The 25,086-nt window shown below is 40.3% G+C and overlaps 1 protein-coding gene across 6 annotated transcripts in view; it reads right to left on the reverse strand.

Annotated features, from left to right (window-relative positions):
- Positions 1–25,086, reverse strand: part of myo1b (myosin IB) — a 62,457-nt gene that overhangs the window by 28,611 nt on the left and 8,760 nt on the right. For all 6 annotated transcript variants that reach the window (XM_074694215.1, XM_074694214.1, XM_074694212.1 and 3 more), the window contains exons 2-6: positions 24,177–24,323; positions 20,761–20,876; positions 6,158–6,252; positions 2,811–2,915; positions 1,462–1,508 (exon numbers count right to left, since the gene is read on the reverse strand). In XM_074694215.1, coding sequence (XP_074550316.1) covers positions 1,462–1,508; positions 2,811–2,915; positions 6,158–6,252; positions 20,761–20,876; positions 24,177–24,302 — 489 coding nt within the window. In that variant the 5' untranslated portion in view covers positions 24,303–24,323. The remainder of the gene's footprint in view (positions 1–1,461; positions 1,509–2,810; positions 2,916–6,157; positions 6,253–20,760; positions 20,877–24,176; positions 24,324–25,086) is intronic.

A 25,086-nucleotide genomic window follows, 5' to 3' on the forward strand; every position in this document is an offset into this window, starting at 1 on the left:
ATCCTTTATGATCCTCCTGTTACAACTGTAAGTCTACAACTGTAATATTTCATTTATTTGGGTGAACCAAGAGCAGGATGATTAAATCTAATGGGAAAGGGGAAATAAAAAATGGGAAAGTACACTGGCAGTTTGCCTGCCTGCTGCCACTGGCACGTTAAACCAGTTTCCATTTAAACTGTTAGATATTAAAGCAAAAAAAAAATCCCTTCAGTCCCACAGCTGCAGACAGTTTATTGCGATCAGAGTTTTTAAAGTCCTGGAAATTTCTTGAGCTAAACTGGCTTGCTGATTGACAAAGTTGTGGCTAAATGAACATTCATGTAAGAAAAATGTACATGAACAAAGGTAGTACTGTGATGTAATATCATGCAATAAGGGTGGAAACTGAAGCAGCCTGCTACAGCAACAGATCTCCCTGAAAGTACTGTGCTGGAAACTGCTAGAATGCCCTCTTGGGAAACACAACAGCAAAACACACCCTTCTCCCTTTACAGAGCCACTGTCTGGGAGTTTGTTTTTTTTTTTCACTGGATTCGTATGTGTCTGTGCAAAGAACCACAGAGACACTGAATCATTCTTATGATGCTATCTGTCGATCATAGAGATTAGCACCAGTCGTTTTCGTCTTACTCATTCTCACCATGCTAGGCTGCACAGGAGCAAACCGTCTGAAACTAAACTAATAAACAAGCTCTATTATCTAAATCCTGAAAGATTAATAGAATTCAAGATAAGTACAACTTTACAAGAAATCTCCCTTTCTCTTTGGAGAAAGAAATTCTGCTGTGTACACTTGCATGTGGCCACATTCTGCAGTTGATGGACAGCAGTGCAGGCTGGAAGCCTCGTGTGCATTCTGAATGCACAGAGTTATTACAAAGCCTGCTGTAAGAGGCATAAAGTGGGCGAGCTGAGGGTACATTTACGGATCTATTATATGTCCTTCCATAATACGGGGGAGGATGTTGTTCCCTGTATCTTTTCATTTTCATACTCTGAGTGGATCTTTAGTGGGACTGGTGTTCTGATGCGCATCACTTTTCAAGTGGAAAAAGGCCTTTTTGCAACTTAAAGCCAAAAGTGGTGCTTGAGACTAGACAGAATCACTGTTATTAGAACTGATTTTGCACAACCCATGCAGCAAGTGAAGAAAATAACAAAAAAAAATGTATTTATAAAGACCCATACTTGCACAAGCCCATGAATAAGACATAATGTGTTAAGATCTTTCAAAAATTTTGCGATGGACAAAAAATTGCAATTAATTAATACTGTGGGACTTATTTTGAAGGCAAGGGAAAACACAGATGAGAATAGAAAATATGCACTGGTTCAAAATGCTTTGAATAGAAGCTTACAAGCTGTGCATAATATTTAGCAGCAAATATGTCCTTGATATGCATGATGCCATTTATTGAATGACACTTGCTGTTCATCAGCTCTGGAGAGGATACTTACAAATCTGGAAGAGTTGTCATTCCTCACTGTTTTGGCATTCCCGAAGGCTGAAAGGAAACCAATGCATAATTTATGAAAAATTCATTCAGTATAAGTTAATGTATCAAAGCTTGTTTACAGTTTCCCAAACCCTGCAAAATGATCCTTAACATTTTGTCTCATTCCTAGCTAGCTGTCAATCACAAAGGGGCTGGATGTCAAAGCCATTTGTACTGATGAAGCCCTATAATTCTGTGTGGATTAGGCAGAGCACCAAAGCTTTCCAGGCTTAGGGAGGACTGAACCTTGCTGCCACAACAAATTGGAATCAAAGGTTTTCAATATCTGCCAGTGGTTCTTATGACAAATAACAACAAGCAGCATGCTGTTAAGGATCGGCCACTAAAAAAATTTGGTGCGTGACTACTCTAATGCATTACAGGCCGTGTGCTATGTGCATGAATTTGAGAATGCCATTTTCCAATTCAAAGCCCACTCATTTCCCTTCTAACCACATTCCAACATTAAAAAGCTATTAATATGTCATGCATCAAAGTGCTGCCAGCACAACTGCTTAATTGCTGATAACAGTTGATTAGGGTTTAATTCTAGCCTTAAGAAAGGAGGGAGAATCAGAGCAAGACAAGAAAAGGCATGAAGGGTGACAAAGAATTGAATCAACAAAGATTATACCAGTGAAGCTGAGAGTCACAGAGAGCAAGTTTAAGGCAGACACACTATAAGTAGCATGATAACTGTGCCCCCCTTGGCCTCCTTTTAGCTGAGGGGCAATTACATCAGCAGGAGTTAAACTCTTGCAGATGTGTAAGGGTTCTGCAGCAGCTCAACCTGGGCATACAGCTTCATCATTCATGGGCATTTCCTGTCCACTGCCCCCAATTAAAATACAGCTGTTCTTGTGCCAACGCTGAGCCGTGGGAATGAGACAGTATGTGTGTGTGTGTGTGTGTGTGTGTGTGTGTGTGTGTGTGTGTCTAATTGGTTTACCTATTTCTAGCAGTTACTTTTTACATTTGTTTTTGTGTTTGTTCATGTGTATTTCGTATGAGGTAGAAAACCACTGGAAGTTTTGGGAAGGAAAATTATTTTACTTGTCTGAATGCATCCCAATTTAAAGCAAAAATATCAAAGAGTATCTTAAAAGCAAACAGCTAACTTTAAACTCTGGTTGAGCAGTAACCCAGATGTAGCCACATTTTGGCAAATGAAGCTAATTTTCTCATCAGTAGAGCCTTTGAAAATGTGTTAACAGGTTGACAGCAGCGTCCCTTTGCAATATCCAGATGTGAACTTGAGATGATCCGCCTCCGAATTAAGACACAGCGTGAGTGTGAACAGCGCTCACTCACCCTCAAGCACGGGATTGGACTGCAGCAGCTGTTCCTTGACCTTATTCACCTCCTGGCCCTTCCCACACACCGCTGCCACATATGACATCACCAGCTTACTGGCCTCTGGAACACACATACAGACACACAGATAAATATTCAGGTCACAGCCTTTGCTAGATATGACTGAGGAGCGAAGTGTGCTCTGCCTTCACCATGATATTTCCCATAAAAGTCCCAGTTACCTCATCTCCCATGACACACATCAGAGCAGGGTGGGGATCATTCATTAGTCTGGAGTACAAGGCAGAGGAAGGGGCCTCATAATGGAGACCCACTTTGTTTAGTTAGACGGAGTCCATTATTGCATCATGTTCTCATCATTTCAATTATGGGCACCACTCAGAACCACGAGTGTGTACTGAGGAACGTGACTTTATCTGGCTTGTCGGGAATCATCCTGTTCATCCACTTTTCATGTTCGAGCTGAAATGTGATGAGAGCGAAACGTGTTCCAGAAATAATTTTCTGGTTGAGAATTGGGACATGAGCTCAAAAGGCATCATGTGCCGTCTCAAACAAGTGACATGCCTTGTAAGATGAGTGCTGGCATCAGGATAGTCTCTTCAGTCCAGTGAGATGACAGTGACCCAGAACTGATGTTGTTTGTGTGATGTGCCAAGAAGGGATAGAAAAGAGCATGACAGGAGTTGCTGGTACTGACTGCTGATGAGCCTGGCACACAAACAGCTCCAGACATGCTCATACATTTTGCGAAGGTAGAGGAAGGTGTATGTGCAGCTTAATCTTCACATTTTTATCTCGCTGGGTAGCAAAACAAAGTCTCTCAGTCTCGGATAGAGCTATGTTATGTCTGTGCGCCGCGCTGGCATCCGATGATAATGTTTGTCACAGCTCCTCGCTTCTTTAGAAATCACAGAAAGACAGAGCACAAGAAAGGCTCCAGCTAGACATAAATGTCAATGACCCGTATCGATGGGGCATATTTTTGATGGCCTTATTCCACTCCACAGCTTCCAGGGCAATAAGATTATAGAAATCCAAATTTATCTCCCAGACAAGGCTGAACAGATTCTTGGAGTCGGGTCTTAAACATCAGTGGGAGGTTGAGAGGGGCCGAACTAAAGCCGGCAAATCATGCAAAACATGATGGGACAAACTTTACTGTGCTTTCCATTGCTTTGTCGTAAGTCTTTTTTCATGTAATGGTTATGCTAAATAACTTGCAATGCCATAGAGCACTGACAGTGGATTTATTTTTTTTAAATGCTAATGGGATTTTCTGGCTCTCAATGTTTCCTTTAACAGTAAAAGGGGAAATGTGCTAGAAGTCTGAGTCACACTCATACATCATTGGGGTGACGTGATGTGACGAAAGCAACACAATGCAAATTGGAAGACGGACAATATATCAGAACAGTAATATATCATCATCCTGACCTGTCATCCAAACACCAGGGCTAAAGAGCAGCTTCCTAGCTGGATAAGTGTTAGGGCTGGGACGATATGCTATTAACACAATTTGATTCTATTATGATTTCTAGGGTGCCGATTAGAATTAAATTGTGATTCTTTGATATTAGGGATTTTTGCAATTGAAGTTTGCTTTTTTAACACCAGACCATGTGAAGATGTTAAATGATGGTGATGATAATGTCTACTAAATCCTAAATCCGGGGCCATATTTGCTCATTAAGTGCACATTATATGAGTCAGAGAGAAACATTTCACCCTCTGCTGGAGAAAAGTGTTAACTTTTTTCCAATCCAGTTTATAAGAAAAAAACTGATTTTCTGACAAAGAACCCCAATTCGATATCGTCAGACAAAAAATCCCTTAATAGTGATTTTTTATTTTTTTCCTCCCATCCCAATAAGTGTGGCTCTTTCCTGTCAGTTTGTTTGACACCATTGCAATTGAATGATTGATGGCAAAAATGAAGGCAGCATGAACATCAGTTAACTGGACAAAGAAAAGGTTAAAAGCTGCTTTTATGAGAAGACAAGGAAGGATGGACTACACTCTGCAGAGAAATCCCTTTCACCTGTAGTTGGTGGACCTTAAAGATCCACAGAGTGGGATATATATCCCCACAAACAAATACCTATTGGACAAGACGTGTACTACTGCTCATAAAGCAGAAGTTTTGCTGAAGACTCTGCATTGGAGTTGTTTTCAAATAATAATTTGGGTGTGTTTTTATGTAGGACTTCAGCCTCAGAATAACAATAACTTGAAGATAGAAAAACAGCAGTATTCCTACACTATAAACCACCTATCTATGATAGGTGTAGATGTCTTTCTTTTCATTTTTTCTAGTCCTTGATTAAAGCCACATGGCCAGTAATAAATGGACCTCACTGTTGAATGGTAGAATGCCATTTTCTGTGTCTATAGCTAACTGTAACTAACTCCTTTACTGGACCGGGTAGTAACAATACCTAGGCAATTAATGCTTTGTAGGGTACCTGTAAAAACATCCAGTGCCAAGTTATCAAGGCTGTGATGCTGCAAGTAACAACATTGGAGTCAGTCAAAAGGTTTTAATGTTACGATTTTACGATTCTGAGTATAAATTAACATTTTAGTCTTTACTGCTCAGGAAGATGTTTTATTGGTAGACTGGGGCAGATTTCCCGCAGTTTGTGCTCTGCCAACTCGATATGACTTTTACCTGCAACAGTACTACCAGCAGAGACCAGGAAATTCCATTCTAGGAGCTCTTTATGTAAGGTTTGTGAAACTGTTCCAGAACATGGCCACATGATAATAAAAACCAACAAAAATAAAGGAACAGGGACATAACTCCAGCTGCATTTAGCAGCAGCGGGCTACTTTTAATATTTTTCGATCAAAGCACAGTTGGGCATTATTATTCAGGCCTCTGGAGAGGGCCCAGTGGATGTGGGCAGAAACCAGGCGTTACCATCACATTTCATGTACCAACATGATATTCTCAAAGAACTGGCATCAAGCCGCCTTTTAAATGGCAGATTTGATCTAAATCTGCACTGTGGCTCTTTTTCCAAAACAACCCTTATCTGACAGCAGCCTTCTAAATACATTTTGACTACACTTTAAACCCACTGTTGTCCAGGACTACAAAAGGAGGACTAAGTCAGACAAAAGGCTTGATGGTATATTTCGTAGCCTCAGGGATTTCTTTGTAAAGAAATTTTCATTCAAAGAGTATTTTTCCCCTTAGATGAAAGACAATTTCTCATTCTTGTTAGGGTGAGATTGTTTAAGGCAACTAGCGTCAGTCATGTTTAGGCATATTTGCACATTGGGGAATCTTAACCAGAAGGTATATATTAAAAAAAAGAGTGAAGTATTGTGGTACATACCAGTTTTCCCAGCTCCACTCTCCCCTGTGATCAGGATACACTGGTCCTTATCCTGGTCCCTCAGTGAACGATACGCCTCATCTGCCAAAGCATAGCTGGAGAACAAAGAGAACAAAGTCACAAGCCTTTACATTACAATTACATGCCCAAGTTCACATATTGTCCTTATTTCCCAGGAGCTGTCAGGGGTTTGGGGGATTTGAAGACATTGGAGAGGGAAAAAAAAAGTTGGAAAAGTTGTTATGACACTACACCAGACCACATGGTAGTCTAACCAATGGCATATGGTTTAAATGGAAATGAGGTCCCATCTGTAGAACAGCCACACTTGTTTTATATAGATGCAGAAGCTACTTCACATTGGGATATGGTAGTGATCGTTGGAATTATAATCATTTCACATTCCTTTATCGAAAGGTAACCACTATACTCACACTGTTTTCACCAGTCACCAACTTGAGTTGATTGTAGGCTTTAAAGTGGGGTCAAGATTGTCTCTGACTGCTACTGTAAAGCCTGCCTAAAGTGAGTTAGTAGCTACAAGCTAAGCTAATGGACACTAAATCAGCCTAAAGACACCACAACTTCAAATTCTTCTTCTTCAATATTCACACCCCATAGCAATGTTGATTGTTGCTACTCAATCTTTGGCCTTTAGCATAGCTGTCAACAAGCACCTTTATAACATATACATTTCTGAAAGACTCAAAACAGTTTTGCATTTTTATCAAATGTAGCACATTGTTAGCGCTTTTAATTAAAACATTCTCTCAATATTTGATGCCACTGCCAACATTCATTTTAAATAAAATATTTTAATTGCTCATGCCAGACTAATGCCTGAAACTTGTGAGTACTAGGCCACTAGGAAAACCCCAATCCCTCCAGGCAGGTTCCTGTTATATTTCAGAAGAACACAATTAGTGGCTCAGAATGTAAAATTACCCTTGGTGGATTAGTGAAGTATGAAAGGGGAGAGCCTATTATCAAATGAAGTCTATTGTCTGACATTGAGGAACGGTGATACAATGGGAAAACGGGACAATTATTGTAGTCCCACTCCCACTTGCTTCCATAACAATATAGTGGTTGTTCACTTCATGTAGACAGTCCCTGCTGATGGTTTGAGAGGAGGGTGTGGATGGTGTGAGAACCATATCACAATGACAACTTTTTGTCTAGGGTGGCACAGTGGGGTTTAATTTCACTGTGATACACCCACTAAGAAGAATATAGAAGGGTGAGGCTGCCGCAATATTTTTACAGCTTCCATTTGGCAAGCTTGTACAATGCTGTGAGGGGTACTGGTGAGTTCCAACTTTCTCTTCCAGCAGAACACGAGACTGCAAATTAGGTTTCTTTGTCCCCCCGTCCTGACATACTTTGGCACTCATTACTCAGGAATTTTTCCCAAAGCCACATCTGGTAATAGCTGTGACTGTGCCTTACAGCACTCTAAAAAATGTCTACACTATTGAGAAGCTGATGTGTTCGTTTGGACAGGTTAAATTGGTTTTGGAAGACTGTATCATTTTGGAATATGATACATAACTTATCCTGGTTAACAAGGAGCCTGTCTGTGCAGGTAGAGCATCACACAAGAGAGAAACTGAGGCAGAAGATGATGTTCAAAACACGATGAAATGTCTGTGTCAAATTTTTGATGGAAACATCCTGGAGGAGGGGAACAATTCCTTAGCTCCAAAGTCAGCATAAGCCTCTAAACCATCAAGGGGTTTTAAAATACAAGCTAAGATCAACATCTTTAAGTCTAATGTTTCTCATCAAGTGCAGGGTAAATATAGCTTGAGTTCATTTTGGAGGAATGCATCAAAATATTTCCTCGCAGTGTCTAATTTTGTCCTTGCCTGGAGGGTTGGGGCACTCCAAGTCTTCCAGGTCTGGGTGAAATCATTAATCAAGCATTTATATGCACCAAGTGTCTTAAATGCAGAAAGGAATGTCTGACATTCACAGATGCTGACAGGTATGTTCTTACTGCACAACCAATGGGCTCTAAAGCTGGGCCTGGAATGGGCTGTTGAATTCTGAGGTTACATTAACCTGCAGAGGCAATGCTGTCAGACTCTAGCACACTGCAGTTCAAAATGTAGCCAGGCAAAAGAAAAAACTAGTCAGATAGAGATTTAAGTGATATCAAAATGAGACATTCAGGTTGAATTTAAGTCTTTACGCTGAATAGTAATGCAGCTTCATTCCATATTTTGTTGAGTTTTATTGTCCAAATGGAAGAAAAAAAATCCAACATCTGAAAATCTTTAAATGTAGTTTATCTACAGCAGTGACCACTTAAGTGAATTTGCTGCAATTAGGATACAAACTTGAAGCTTATAATCACACATTGAACTGACGCTGACCCCACATCTGAAAAGTAGCTGGATGCTAAAAAGAGAGGGGGGGGGGGGGGGGGGGTCAGAGATGGACAGCCAGATGAATGCATTCCAGGCCACAATGCTAAGTTAAATTTCAGACTGTAGCTAATGGGGCTTAGGGTTCTGCACCATCACACGTGGTTTTGAACCAGGGCCCATGTAGTCCCCCAAATTAGTCCTCTCTCATAAGCCCCAAGTTCTTGCCCTCCAGTAAATGATCTCTAGAGAAATCCCTTTACCTTACACTGTAGTAGCTTAGACAGTATACTTAAAGATATCTGGACCCCATTACTTTAGGTCCAATGTTGTCTTGATCTGCCCTTATTCCAAAACAATGTGTGCGAATACCACACATTTATTTAAGAACCAGACTACATAATACCCAATAATTAGCTTATTTTTAACCAACTGTGGGATTTACATTAAAACCACATTAAAAAAAAGTAGCTTTGCTTGTTAAAAAAAAGACTCAGTTGCTTTAGAAAATTAAATTAAGTTTGCAACTCAATAAACTATCCAACTTAAACCAAAAGATGCAGGGTGTCTGATTTTTTCTTATGCATCTTTTTTTATCTAATTTGTTTAAAACTTGGATTCTTACATGTTTCAGTCTATAGAGCTTTGTAACGTTTTTTGTGATCTTATTAAATGATAATTAAGCCCTCTTATCTTACTAAAGATGAGAAAAAATCTTATCAACTGTTCAGATAAGTGGCAGGGTGCTGCTTTACGCACCCCAAGCTCCTAACCTGTTAAGGGACTAAGTGAACATTTTAAGGTAAATGTTCTACATTTAGAAGAACTTTTAAAGTTTGATGTCTGAAACTGACAAAATGGGATTAATTAACTGTTTTCAGCATCAAAATACCATCCTATGATTACTCATCGCAGCCTAATCTTTGCCCTCCACTGAACACCACGTTTGCATGGAAAAGACTGCCCACAGGACATTACGTCACTGCTGAAAAGTGCAGCACAACGCAGCAGATGTCTGCTTTGTGAAAACAGTGCTGACCTGATCCTGGCAATAAGCAAACCACCAGACAATTACCCCTGCCCTATAGGAGGCCAGTGGGAGGGTGGTGGGTCAACAGGGGGGTGTAACAGAGGAGGCGTGAAGGGGATAGAATGGGGGGGGGGGTGTCACTTGTCAGACAAAATGAAATAAAATACACACACACACACACACATGAATATGAATGACCATCGCATCAGAATATGAATAGAAGCTGGTCGAAGAGAGGGCCACACCCCAAAATTGAAGAAGTGCAGATGATTTACATGTTCAATTCAAAGACAACATTCAACCCAACTGCTTCCAAGAAATCTGTGTTTTCATTCCCACATACATAAGTAAGAATAACAAGGCAGAATTAGAAAGTAAGTGTACCCCTGTGGCTACAGCATCGTGCTATCATTAGGAACATGAAAGCAGTACGAACAGCAACTGTACTGAAAGTAAAAACGATGATGAAGCACCAAGGTCACCATCAAAGGAGGGAGGAAGCTGTGAGTGAGGCACCGAGATCCCGAAGGCCTCCCTGATCAGTGTGTGGAGCCGGGTGTGTGTGGGGATTAGGCTGGGATAAGGTCTTGGACCATAAGTGCTGCTTGGCACCTCCCCTTCACATCTGCCTGCAGGCTGTAATTTGGCCGTGCACGTGGCAGCGGTGAACAGAAAGCCACACTGGCATGAGGTAAGCAGAAGAAAATAGTCTAGTCAGTTCTTTTTACTAACAACCTCTGGTAACTGGGGCACAGGAGGAGATGATAGGCCTGCAGTGTGTGACCTGAATCTTAAAAGGGTGGAGTGCTTTGAGGGAGTGAGCACACTTTAAAGTTGTGATTTGTAGATGCTAATGAAGCTGTAATGTATGGGCTAGAGAGCAGCCCACCCAGCTACTGAAGGATGACAGGATCCTCAGAGACAGTTAGCAGTGTCTTGATACGGACACACTGCACATTTACATTTTCTTCTTTTAGATGAGGAACTTTCAGTGGGCTGCCTTGATTCTAAATCGGGTTAAGTCTCTATTTCTTGTTTGGATGAATGTGAGGGCTTAGGGGTCGGGCAGCCTGTGATCTCAGTGTGATCCGGCTCCTCCAGAGGCCGCAGGAAATCCGCCTGGCTCTGATGGAGCAGCCAAGGAAGCGACTCTTTCCTGATGCTTTATGACCAGGTGGATGAGTGGGTGGCTGCTGCAAGAAACCCACACACTAATCCAGTACACTGGCCTGCATACAGAGTATTACCAAGCCTGTGAGTGTGGGTGGCTTAGAGAAAAGATACATGCTCATGGACCAAAGGTCTTGGTTCTGACAGATATGGTCCATCTGTGTGATGATTATGGAAATGTGTTAACCTAAAACAGGTGGCAAAGAGAGGATCAGCACACAGTGGGTGAAAAAATGAAGCAATTATCTGATATAGGATTATTATAACAGTGGCATAGTCAATGTGCACCTTACATGTAGCATTAAAGACTACCTCTATCCAACTCTGTAACTAAACTAAATTAAAAGCTCAGTGTGAAGAACAGCTTGCACACATCTCTAATTTATTCAGCACAGACTAGATGTTGCCAAAGACAGACCTCTGCTTAATTACTCATTGATACACCCCCGTTCTTACATCAAACTTCCAGGGGGTCCAGGGCTCTAATTTACTTTACTGCACAGCAATTTGGTGTTCCACAGCAGGGGAAAACACAGGCCCAGGTTGTTTGTCTGATCCTTGGAATAGCAGGAAATAAGCCTGCTGAGTAAGGTAGCAAAACATCCTCAAAGCAACACTCAACAAAGACTTTCTGAGCTCTTTGCAGCACTTTTGGTGAGAATCTGCATGCTGCTTGTGAAATGGGATGAAAAGTATTCAAATTAATCAGAACGATAAGGTGCTTGAAGAGTTGAAGAAACTGTCTGAGTCACGAGATGAATGACAGAATGATTAATGATGATGGCCTTGTGCCTTTGGCTGGAAAACATTAAAACCCACACTTATTAGAAAAAAAAAAAAAGCCCAGCCACGTGCACAGTCACAGACAGGCTAACGGAAAGAGAGAAGCAAGATTTTTATAGACCCGTAAGCCTTAGCTCAGTCAGGACTGAGAATGTCCTCTTCTTACCCTGCTCTCCATTTAACAACTGCCCAGTGTTTCAGTGTTTCTGGTCACTTCAGCCTTTTTGAAGACTCCTCAAAACCCTCTTACACTTGAGGACTGTAGTTCTGGCACACTCTTGACCTTGATTTCTATAATTAGAAAGTAATATTGTAAACGTTCCCTGAAAGCACAAGAACCTTCCCTGCACACTTATAAAGGCTGCAAAGAAGTAAACTGTATACTCAATTTAGGACAAGATCGCTTGGCATATCTTCAAAGCAGGCAAGGCCTCAGGGTGACCATGTGAGCCGCTCAGCCCATTCAGACAACACACAGTCATTGTGGGTCTGACCGACAGTGTAATGTCGGTCCCACATCTGCACAAAAGTGGTGGTTGACACCCGATCCTGCCCCACACCAGGAAATGAGGAGGCCACAGGCTGAGGAGTTTGGTGGAAAGGAATAAAGTTGTCATAGAGTTAGTTTACTTGAACCTAAACAATCTGAAAGAAAGAGTTTCTCTCCTTTGCTTGTTGAACTTCATGTAAATGAGACTGAACAACTTTTACCTACAAAGTTCCCTGCAACTCAGATAAATGAAAGCTGATTCTGTTGCCTTTTGGTCCAAACAAAAGCAAAGCAAAGCACTACATAAGATACTCTGAATGAGAGATAAAAGACCTCAACAATAAAACTGTCACGTCATCGTCATTATGAAACTATAGCCTTTAGTGAAAAGGAGGAGCAGATAGTGATCAATCACACTCTGAAGCCTAACCACACTTATACAATCTATAGGGACTGAGGAGCATAATAGCATTAAGCAAGTGCACAGGTTGACTTAAGCTGATTAAACAGCACATTATTAGATGACAGTGAGGTTAAAAAGTCATAGAACCTGTGATTAAACTCAGGTGAGAGGTTTTGTGTTCATGGGCACTAGTTGTAAAACCAATTCAACCAATGCCTCTGGGTTGCATTTCTTGTTTTTCTACACAGATGATTCAACAAGTTGAAAAGAGGCCAGGAACATCACAGACATCTTCAAGGATCATACAAAGCTGTTAGAGAGGCGAGTGTTGGAGGAGGTAGCAGTTAGCATGTCCTTGTTTTTTGGTTAGAACTAAATCAACACAGAAACTACCCAGATAGGCTTGAAGGACTGTTGTGCAACGGCATTGCTAGGAGTGAAAAACAGGATTGCACTGTACTGTGAATTGCTTTGAAAAGTGTATGCCTGCATGAGTACATCATTTTATATGGGAAAGAAAACAAAAAAGCCTCTATTTTCAAACTGGAGGCAATAAATAAAACATGTTTACTGCAGCACATGATAGTTGGGTTTAAGTCACAGCTAGTGCATTCAAAAAAAGCCAACTAGATCTCCTGAGCCAACTTTTTGTTTGATAATATATGACAGAGGACAGCCTCAACAAGACTGTACACTAAAACCGCTGAAAACAGCAGTTCAGCACAACACCGGGAGGGCTGCCACCCTCCATTTTTTTCTAGATTGGACCTTTCTAGACCATCACTTAGTGAAGTTTACAAGTTTAATAAAACTCACCTGAAGCCTAAAAGACAGATACCTATCTACAACAAGTGAATGCACCTCAACTCATTAATACCAAAATATTTCAAAAATGCAACTCTATGACACAGATATTGCATTCAACATGAATGCTCACACAAACACAGCTGATCTATGTCTTATCCATTCGCCTTCCTCCTGGTGCACCTCTCGTGTGTTGTTATGTAAGCTGAGTACACAGATAAAAGCTTCCTACTCATTGTTCTCGCTATGAAGAGAGAAAGTTTACCATGGATTTCAGACAGACACAGACAAAAGAAGTCCAATAAAATGAAATGTAGACGAATTAATGAATGACAGCGTAGACAATATTTGATTGAAAAAAATGTTTAACTTTCTGTGGGGGGGATAAATTATCTCTGAGAACAAAAGAATTCATAACCCTGTCTGTTAATGATTGTCACAATCCTTTCTCTCAGATACTTCCTGTATAATCCCACAGAATGGAAAGTTTAACTCGTAAAATTAATCATACAGTTATGCTTCAATACAAGGTGCAAGAACTGGAGTGTAATCTAATGCACCAATCCTACATCTTAAATCCAAATATCGAAGGCAATAATTGGGCTTTGGTATCAGCAGATACTAATACTGATCCGATCTAGTACCTTTATTTAAAATTGTTTTTTTTGATGCAAGGATGAGACTGAGAATTAGGTTTTGGCAACTTCAGGCTTTTCTACATTTGTAAACCAAAATGGAATAAAACCCTATTAAAAATGGCTGTATAATTTAACTTATGAGATGTGTAGTGAGCAAATCTTCAGCACTAACAGGAATAACAATTGTATTGTAAACATGAGCAGTGGTTAAGTGAGGAGCAAAATTGCACATATTGCAAGCTTTTGTCAAAGTTCTATATGAAAAAAAAGGTCAAATACTTCCAAACAGGAGGCCGCTGTAGTTATCTTCCTCCTTGCTATCTTAGCTTTATCTAGCACAAATGTGCCAACATTAGCCGGTAAGTGATGATGGAGATCAGCCCTACGGATCGACCCTTGGTCACTGTCAGATCTTGCTTTTTGAGTCTGTATCAAACCAATATCTGGATCAGTGCATCCCAAGGAGAAATGAGCGTCCGGACCTTTATACATTGCTTATGTTACATTATAGGATTATGACGTCTGTTACTGGCACCATTGTCATTTCATAGCTTGAAAGTGAAAGCAGCACGGGAAGACTTGTAAAATGATTTACAAGGTCAAAGAATAACTATAAAGATTATGTTTCCGTCTGATGCAACAGATGACTCTTGTAACAAAAAGCTATTATCAACTTACTGGAAGAATCAACAATATTAGACAAATGATTTACATATGAGTTTAAAAGACATTTCTCATATCAAACCTATTCAGGATCTATAAGCTCTATGGGACTGTGTGTGGGTGTGTATACAAGACTGAGTAGGTAGGAGAAAGCTGTGCAAATGCAGCCATTGATTATAAAAGGTGGCATTATCTGGTGTGCTGCATTTGCATTTTGTTCTTGAGTTGAAGAGGTGGGTGGCAACACACACATACACACACTCACACCTTCCCAGTCATCTCCCTCCAGGTTCAGCAATCTCACCATTACGCCAACACACATGCTGGAGAGGAGTCACTCAGCCCACATGAGTCAAAATGCCACTTCACCGAGTGCCCACTTACATCTACCTACGTACAGGTTCTGTGCTGAAACTCAAGCAGGACTCCTTCAAAATAATCCTTTATGTAATACCAAAACAGTGCACACATTCCCAGGTTACCAAACAATGGTGACTGTTAGGAGGAGGCAACAGGAAGAAGTTTCAAAAGAGATGTTAATTTGATTTTTTTTTTCTGAGCCATATTGTGTATAAAATGTAGCTTATGTACTGCCTGTGGAGCAGCAAAAGGAGAGGAAAGGTAAACACAGGTGTCATAAAGCTGGAAATGGCTCCAAAGTCCACCTTTTCCATGGATAAAGCAGCAGGTAACCGTAACTGTGACTTATCTCACTCCATGACAGCATGGGCATTGGTCACTTGCCCAATGATCCCATATGAAATTGATTCGAAAACAATTTGGAGTTGTGTTGCACACAGTAACACCAACTGGCTCCTAGAAACCTGGCAGCACCTTTACAGAATGATGCCAATGTAACAAGCTATAGTGGCAGCTGCTAATCACCGCTGCTTTTCCAACAACAGCTCTTCTCATCCTGGGAAATTAAGCTACATGTACCATTCGCTGCAAAAGGTCAAGAGAAACCTCATAACAAGCCATGAAGCCCCACAAAGTCATAATGTACAAATTGTGTATGATTGAGAGACTGCTCATAGGGTGATGCTGGTTAGACATATAGCTTCATCCCATGTGTAATCCCAAAACCTCTCCGCTTTGGACACAGAGGTTGCAGATCTAATACTAGAAATTTAAGAAAGTAAAATAAGTGATAAGAGAAGAAGTGTGTTTTTGTTTTTTTTCTTGTATATTTTTATTTGAAAAAACAAACCAGATGTAGGATAGTGGGATGAGGAATTAAGTTGTCCAAAGGTAAAAGTAGAGTCTTTATCAAGGTGGGTAATAAACTGAGATAGAATTCCATGTGAGTTAGATATCGTAATAATTACTGCTAACATAACGACCAATTTCAGGGGCACCCTTTAATGATAAACAGTGTATGACAAAGCAGATTTCACAGTCAAACTGTCACAACAATGACAGCCTTGACATGTGCCTTTCATGGGGCCTCTTTGCTCTTTTAGCCGGTCAGTATGCCTCACTGTAACCAGTGTTCTCGTGGCATTGGGTATTAAGCACTAAGAGTGTTGGGGGTCTCAACACCTCATTAAACATTTGGGAAATGCGATCCCACCCTTGAGACGCTGGGTTAGCTGCCCATCCACAAACCCCCCGCCACACACTCTCAGACCTTCAATCTGTGTCTGGCTTGGGTGGCAAGGGACAAACAAAGGCTGACTGCAGGCCATCTGTAATACTGCCGGGCAGGAGAAAGGCCTCTGATTAGTTCATCTTTAATGCTTCCACAGTGTGCAGACGGGGGGAAAACACCTGCCAGTTAATTATGAGGACCCTCATCTGGGCAGAGAGCAGTTTGCTAAATTGACCATAAGAGGAAATGATGGACACGAGTGGCCCTTTGTGAGGAAAACTGCTGTGGCTGTGCATGAGCGGAGCGCTGAGCTGGGATGTGAGTTATGAATTTTTGACATCTTGAAAATGAAAAGGGAAACCAATTAACAAAAAAACAACAATACATGGTCTTGATGGACTTTTCATGCAGATATATTTTCCAATAGATTCTGAAAAAGTATCAATCACCACTCCAAATCTGAACACGCCTCCTATCATTGGTTTAGCCTAGAATTGGTGCGCATGCCTTTTTGTTTTTGCTGTTTACATTTTCTACTTGATTTAGTCATTTACTTCTGGATCACACTGTGTATATTAGGATATTGTTAAAGTCTTGGTAGACTTCACTTGACAGCTGCCTGGAACATCTGCTGCCTTACTTTCTCTTAATTGATCAATGTGTTCTTTACTGGTCTCGGGCCAAGTCACAGTTTATGCTAACTCTAATTAAAATGGAACTTAACAGGCAATTAGCCTACTAACAACTTAGGAGGTTGGGGACCAGCTGCAGTCCTTTTCTCAAACTGATGTGCATACACAAACACTCCCACACATCAGCACCAACACCAGGGAGTGTAAGAGCAGGTGTGAAACAGACAAGCACCTGCACACACTCACTGGTCTTAACTTGTGCTTACAAAACACACAAAAGTATTGCTGCACAAACACAAAGCACTGCAGACATCCTAGGAGGAGATGCACACACACCCATGCCATGCTAATTAAGATGCGTTCATCAATTACAACATGTTTCACAAAATTGGTCTTTCTTTACACACCTATAACCTTAGGCTGCATTAACCTTCCCTCCCGAGCACCAGTAACACAAAAAGCTGGTATTTTGCAGGATGATATAACAACATTTTTGTCCATTTTGACATGAAGCTACATTGCCATGTCTTGAATACCAAACAACCTAAAATCTTACATGAGGAGAAAATGTTGCTTAACAGTTTTGTTTGCAGAGTATGTAGGTGTGTGCTGGTTTTGAAAGGGGGTTTAAGAGCTAGGCAGTTACCGACTGCTTGTTATTTGTTCTTTAAATAGCTCGGCAGTAACAATGAGGTGAGAAATCCAATGAAGACAGTAGCTTCATATGAAAAAGGCTGAAAATACTCACCAACACTGACATAAATGTTCTGTGGTTCCTTTTCCAAGCACTCTAGTTGTTAAACAGTCATCAGCCCAAAAAATGAGAACGACCAATGCAATTCAATAAACTGCCCAACACCATTAGGCGCTTCAGTAAGCAGTTTGAGAAACAACTTCAACTGATGCAACCTTCTCTGAGCTGCTGATGTTATTCTGTTCAAGTGTCTGATGAGGATCAAAGACAAGAAGAGGAAGACTCTCAGGACCCCCTGTTGTTACCTTAATTAAAGCCAAACACTGATCCTCTTCAGGCAGTGTTGTATTAGTGACTGTCAGCAAGTTGAAGTTCAGCCATGCAAAATAGACAGTCACAGAAAGTGTAAACCTCTCTTTCATGAAGACGTCATGAAGCTTTTAAGCTCCTTCAATAATTGAATGAAAATGCATTCTCGTTTCATACAGTTTTTTTGATAAGTGCTTTGGCAGTATTTCAGTCCTCCAATAAAGCTGCTTTCTGAAACATTGATTTCAAAAAAAGAACACTGAGGAAAAAAAAACTATTTGTTCCTGTAAAGCAAACAACACTTTGGACTATTTTTTTTTTTTATTAAAACATCAATCTTAGCATGGAAGGCATTCATGTTAATACACTTATTTACTCATTTTCCTTGTTGTTTTGGTTTTCTTCCATGCGGACCCAGTTATAAGCTATATAAAACAAGTTTAAGATCAACCCTTTCAAGATTCTCACAGAAAACTTACAAGGTCAGGTTTTCCGCGTGATTATGTTGAACAGTAAGAGCTGGATAAGAGAAAGGCTTTATGTTTAACAAGGCATGAAAAACTTTACAACCAAATGACCTGTTGTGGTTCTTACGCTCACTGCTCTAATTTGAATATGATTCAGGTCAATGTATTCAAAATGCATTATCCAAATCTTTTTTTCCAGGTCCTGGCTGTACAGCTCATCCTTTGTTTACATGCTGCAATATATTATAACTTAAGTTAAAGGTCATCCAAGACCGATGCTGAGCTCGACAAATAAAAGCACCAACATTGTACCGTACAATTTGTTTTTAATTGGGAATGCTGAGATACTTTTGTTTTTAGCATAAGCTTGTTTTTAACCAAAGTAGTATGTTAACTAAACTAAACTTTTATTTTCTGTTGGTTTGGACATAATAAATCCCAGATTAATCAATATATCCAGATACAGACAGTAAAAATAAGGGCAAACTTATTGTATATGCACTTTTGTTTGTTTATGTTTTTCCTTTTTCTTTTTGATCTTGTTATTGCTCAGACTGTGTGATGTTTGAAACAACTGGCTGGATGCTTTTGACAGGGCTGCGTGTTTGACATTACTTGAGGATGATCAATGCAAAGCCACAAAGCTTGGTCCAGATGGCCTGACTCAAGGATTAAGATCAGTTTATATAGCATGTTCCACAATCTGCTTTTGACTGGCATTTTAGCCTTTTGCAAGTCTGTCTTACTAAAGGCAGCTTAATCTTTCTTAGTTAGAGACTAATGGTGAGATAATTTTTTTGAAAATCTAAAGTGTGTTTATGATTATTGGGAAAACACAGAATCAGTCAAACCAAGCACTTAATCAATGAAGAAACAGAAAATCAAAAAGGGATGTAGAAGTTATTTTACCTGTAGGCCCAGTTTTTGGTTTATGAATCGGGGCTTCTTTTTTAGGAGTTATTACTGACACAATGTATAAAAACATGTAGACATATACAGCCTCGTTCAGATAAATTTCAGATTTTTAGATTTGTAAATGAGGAGCTTTAAGTTGGAAGCATAAATCAGCTTTTAGGCTTTTGCAAACAAATCTTTTCTAATTTACATCCCTGCCTTGCTATAGCAATGGCTGGTTTTGTTCATGTCATTATGGTATGAAAATGACCTTGCAAAGCAAATGACAAATGGTTGACTATTTGGCCCTCAACCTTCAGTAACTTTCTAAATACCTTACGGTCATGCAGCTAAGGGCAGAGGTCAATTCTGAGAATGTCTGTTCACTGCCAAAACTGTTAGGTCAGTGTCTGAGTTTACTTGTGAGGACTGTAAAAAAGGAAAGAGAGCCCTAGGTCCAAATCACTTTTCAGACAAGGTTTGAAGACCTATAATTCCTAAGGAGTGCTGCGGAGAAGGGTTGGTTAAAATGTCCTCTCCTGGGTTTGAAGGAAAAAGTTTCACATAACATAATTTGACAAGAAGCAGATCCACTCTCAGCACGTTTGAAGTAATAATCAGCCAGCTGGTGTTCTGTTTTTCTGCCCTGCTTTAAGCCATCAAAAACTCAAAGCAAGGACAGAATTTATTCAAGGGGTTGGATTTGTTGTGTGCGATTGAGTTATCACTTTTCAACAGGTAAAGCAGGCCACTCTCTAAATTAAAAAAAAAAAAACAACACACCATGTTGCCGACCAAGAGAAACCCCTTTGTACAACCCAGTGGCTCTATCTGTAAACAAAAGGACACCAGAAAGCAATGGAAAAAAAGGATAAAACAGCCTGAAACTGTGTCATGTCAGTTCTGTACAGCTGGCTGTAGAGTAAAGCCAAGGAGCTAGCTTTTGTCTGCAGGGAGTGTGTCTGCTCAGTGACAAGGGCACTCTCCCTCTTTGGTTTGTCTCTCTGAGGGGTTTTGCTGCAGCCTAGGGACACAGCAGGCTAATTGACGAGTGCTGGGCTTTGTTTTATCTTGGAAGCCACACAGAAATGTTGACTGAATGTTGCCTGTGGACAGATGGTATGCCACAGTGCTGAATGGCCAGCAGACGCACCAGACTGGCTTGGCACACAAGAGCTAGTGCCCTTCTGATCCCAATCTTTGGGCCTCCTCATTAATGATCAGGTCTGAAGTGAGAATCCTTACAGGGGTTTGAAATACGCTGAATAGTCAGTGGTCAGAAGAGGATCTCTGCTTCAATCTTAGGTTTTTTTTTTGGTTACCACTGTCCACACCTGGATGCTTCTTTCTGTCACTGCAGAGATCTGATAAAATGGTTTGGAAATAAATAATGTGTCTCCATCTCCACACAGCAACAACAAAAAACAAACCTCTATTTGATTATCAATTGGTGGCTAAAAAATTGAGCAATAATGGCGAGTTTTAAGTAGTAAAAACTCTAAAAGAAAGTTTTTTATGTTTGGTAATAATGATCATCTAATCGCACTAGTGCAAAGGGAATGTTCTCTTACAAACAACACAGCCAACAATGAGGTACCATCCTCTTTGTTACTTTGTGGTGAAGATTACTGACATAAACACCCCGTGGTTTTAGAGCTGGACTCACATGTGTGGACTAAGCTCGTAGAAGTTCCTGTTACGATACTCCTCCACTTTGTCTGGCGTGAAGATGGGCAGAGACCTGTAGGGGTTCATGGAGATTACCACACTGCCAATGTAGGTCTGAGGAGGAGAAGAAAGAAAGGACACAGTGAGGGTGGAATAAACTTAACATAAAATGACAAATTCCAAAATCCTTTCCTGCCCTCTGTCCATTTGGGTGTTAATTGTCATGTCCCAGTGGGAGGAATTTTGCCTCTGTCAGCTTTTCTCTGCTGAGTGTTCATAATGTTTTGTTTAGACATGCAGTGCCTGAAGTGAAACAGAGAAGAGTTTATTGAACCTAGTGCAGGCTAGTAAACAACAAACTGCAAAGAGGTAAAGATTTCAAGAGAAGGGTGCTGGATTAAATGTCATCTTGAAATTACTTTTTTCTTTCTTTAAAAAAATCAAATCTGAGCTCAGGGTTCCTCATCAAAAGGACTGTAGCTATCGTTAAAACAAAGTCCATGTATTAAAGATGCAGTTATCCAACATATCAGCAGTGAGTCTTATCAAAGAACTGGGAGATATAAAGCTAACAGTGTTTCACATTTCCTTTATGTAACACTCGCACAGGTCCTGTTCAACACATAACACTTGTCAAATATTTCAGAAAGCAAATGTAACCAGCCATCATCTTCATCATCGTCCTCCCACACTCCAAACAAAGCCCAGAGAGCACTTTCAAACATCAACCTGAAACATTTTCTTTGCTTTCCACGGTAATGGCTGTTGCATAACCCACTCTGACAAGAGCAGAGCGTGGCCTTCCCTGTGGCAACACCGCAGCCTCCCACAGCCTCTCGTTCAATAGCCTACCACAGGCGAAATGAGGCCTTTTCAAGTGCAGAGGACAGGGTACAAAGAGAAGAGTGTGTGCAATGTAAACAGCTATCACGTGTAAATGAGAGGCTCTTTTGACCAGAGGCAGAATCAAAACACATTAAAAACAGCAAATCATACTTGCTGGGGACTTTTTAAGTCTTTAAATCCATATCAGCAGAGAGAAAGTAAAAGCGATGCTCTTTGGGCTGTTGCTATAAGGCTTCACAGTATGTTCACAACAAATGTAAACAAACTTATACCTCATAAAGCAAATACATAACTCCCCATTTGTGATATAGAGGAACTGTTAAGGGGTTAAGAAACGTGAAGATAAGCATGAAACATCAAAAGATAAGCCTGCTATCTTATCTTTTTTTCTTCTTGTCAACGTACAATTAGTAGGTCTCTTTCTCAGAGAAGAGACACTTGACCTTATCCTCATGAAGAAAAGCTGGAGAAGATATCAGCGAAAATTCAAAGTGTAACGTGTTGATTAGAAGAGATCGATAACGTGTCCAGACACCGTGCACAGTGTTGAGGTAGTGGGAGAATCTCAGCTGCATGTTTTCTTTTGGATTTACACCTGTTTGCTATAAAACTCCATCTGTCTGGTCATTAAAATTACAGGTGCTGGAATATATCACACGCTTAATGGCTCCTAGAAAGAAACTACTTTTTCTCCTACACTCAGCTTTTTCTTCAGTTCATTTTTCAGGTTTTTTTTCCTCCTTTACTTCAGCCACCTGGGAATCTGACTTCCATTGATGTAAAAAAAAAATGTCAAGTGCTAATGATGACATTTGGTGTTGGCACGATTAATACAGTGAATGGAAAATAAGTGAGACTAATAGCGTTATGAAACAAATGTATGTATCTTGTTTTTTCTTGTGGCATGCAGCTAGCCGTTTCTAACGATCCAAGGACACACTTCTTTTAAAAAAGTATATTAACATCCAAATTGCTTAGCTGCATGTCCTCAGTTGCATCTGGCTTAAATGAATAAGGCTTAACACAGGAGTCATCCTTATATTAGCCAGGTAATGGCACTTAAATAAGAGGTAACCATGTTGTTGTCCAGAACCTCCCCAAATATGCCAAATATGCCAAATGTCCTCGATTAAACTTTAGGAACTTAATCTACAGCTGGACACCAGAATCACAAAACACCTGCTTCAACGTTATTAGGACTTATTCAAAGATAAAGATCAGGTTAAAAATGGTAGAACAATCCCCAAGAGGCTTCATTTAGTGTGGACTGATCAAAAAGCTTTAGTTTTTCCTTTAAGAAAGAGGGCTTAGTGCCAAATCAAATTCCACATTGGAGGGCTGATGTTAGAAAAAGCTGAAAATAAAAAATGGAGTGTTACAGTGAAAAAAACACTACCCTCTTTCTGTAATGTATTGTTTATTAATGAGGTTTCTTTTGCCCTGAAGTGGAGAAAGCAGAGAAAGTCATGAAGAACAGACAGCAGCTAAAAGGGAGATTCTCATTCTCTTTGATTTTCCACAGAGTTATTGGATACATGATGTGCTGTCCCTCTGGAAACAAAGCCATGTTTCTTCTGCCCTGAGCTGTCATTTGATCGTTTTTGGTGGGGGGTTGGGGCCATTTGTAAGGAATGATACCACATGAGGGGGAAAACATTCACATGGAAGGATTGTTCACCACAGATTTATTGGATAAGTACAGGCCTCAGTGCCATTCCTGGTCATCACTCTTGAGGTGCAGCTAATGTTTGCTACCAAAAAAGACTTCCATTATTAAAAACTCAAAGTCATGAGATTACCTTCCCAGGAATATGTCTTTTTTTCTTGGCCCTCTTCAAAACTCTACTACGAAAACATTACAATGTTTTGCCAATGACAAAGAAAGCTTCATACAATTTCAAAATGGAAAAAAACTGGGCTTGTTTAACCAGTTTAGAACGTTTAGGACAGCACCATGGGAAAGAAAAAAGCTTCAAGCTCAGAGTTTTGAACAGAAAAATGAGGACATCAGACATGTGCAAACACTGTTCCCATTCCTCAGCAGGATGTGGGCTGCATTTGGACAAAATATCTGCCCCTCTACAGAGGCAATCATGGCTACATGAGGTGACATCATCCCTTGGGCTGGGAGCCCTGTGAGCCAACAGTAACCAGAGTGGAACTGTAATCATCTTGGCTGACGTGTAGTGCAGGGCGACCTGCAGAGAAGTGGGGGAGTGAAGTGGCCAAGCACAAAGCCCAGAACCAATTGCCTGATGCAGGGATGATACTCACACAACTGCTTTCTTCTATAGATAAATACCAAACCAGCCACACTGCCAGTTCCTCGTTCTCCCTGAGCTCAAGATTTCATGCCTCATTTACAGGCATCATCTACATTCTTCGGTTATATGATTTATTGATTGGCTGGTTACTGTGGTCCCTGAATCTGTACCACTTGAATAGAGTAGAAAAGAATAGATGTATAAAAAGTGTTTACATTTTTCCTCAGACACAAGGTTTGTAAGTCTGAAAATTTAAACCTGTAGAAAAGTCTAATATTGCAAAAAATGAGTCTTTGAGACTTACGTAAATCTCACTGTGGTCGAAGCGGTTCCTTAGGTTGTCAAGGAATGAGTCTTCAGTAAGGGGCTCTAGGAGGACCATGTCGCCCACCCCAATCATGTTGTCTAGAAGTGACGTTTTCACCTCCATTTTGGCTGCAGGTGTCGCCCCCTAGATGAAGATAAAGAGAAGAAAACACACATCAAACACTCTTCACTAAAAGATATTCCATTAAGTTTTCTTCTACGGGTGGAAAAAGTGATAATGTTTTTAAGTCAGCATCATGCTTTTAATAAAACAGGACGCGCACATGCAATCAACCCTGTCATTTGTTCCCCAGCTTTAAGATGATGGACATGTTTTGACTGATTTCTGCCAACAGACAGAAAATGAACAAAGGCAGCAAGAATGAGGTCTTCAAGTGGGCAAACATGAATGAACACAAAGCATTCATTATATTTCAAAGATGAACTCTAAGTAATGTGGATGAGCAAGGATTACAAAACATCAGACAAATAAAATCAAATGTCTCTGAAAATTTGATTTAATTACATGCCTTTTTGTTTTTCCAACTTTGCAGAGCACTTGGTTAAGATTGATGCCTTATCTTTTTGTGTAAAACATTGCCTGAAGTTATCTACGGATAAATTACACCTATGAAGCCATTTTTTAAGGCATGATGTCCGTCATATGTGAAGCCTTTGGTTTTCAAGAGGCATCTTCTGTTCAGAAAATAAACAGACCTAAACTTAGCCAGTTCAAATAAACTCCTGGGTGGACATGTTTGTACAGCAGTGGTCTGACTCCAGGGGGAGAGGGCCTTTTGATTGGCTATTTAGGCTTCTTCTCCTGTTGCATGAGAGAATGTCCCTCAGGCAATTACATAACTAGAGAACTTTGCCCTTGACCTCTGAATGTCTGCTCATCTGGAATC

Source organism: Halichoeres trimaculatus, unplaced genomic scaffold (genome assembly GCF_033239565.1).
Source record: "Halichoeres trimaculatus isolate MK-OKI-2021-1 unplaced genomic scaffold, fHalTri1.1 fHalTri1_scaffold_19, whole genome shotgun sequence".
Lineage (NCBI taxonomy): Eukaryota > Metazoa > Chordata > Actinopteri > Labriformes > Labridae > Halichoeres > Halichoeres trimaculatus.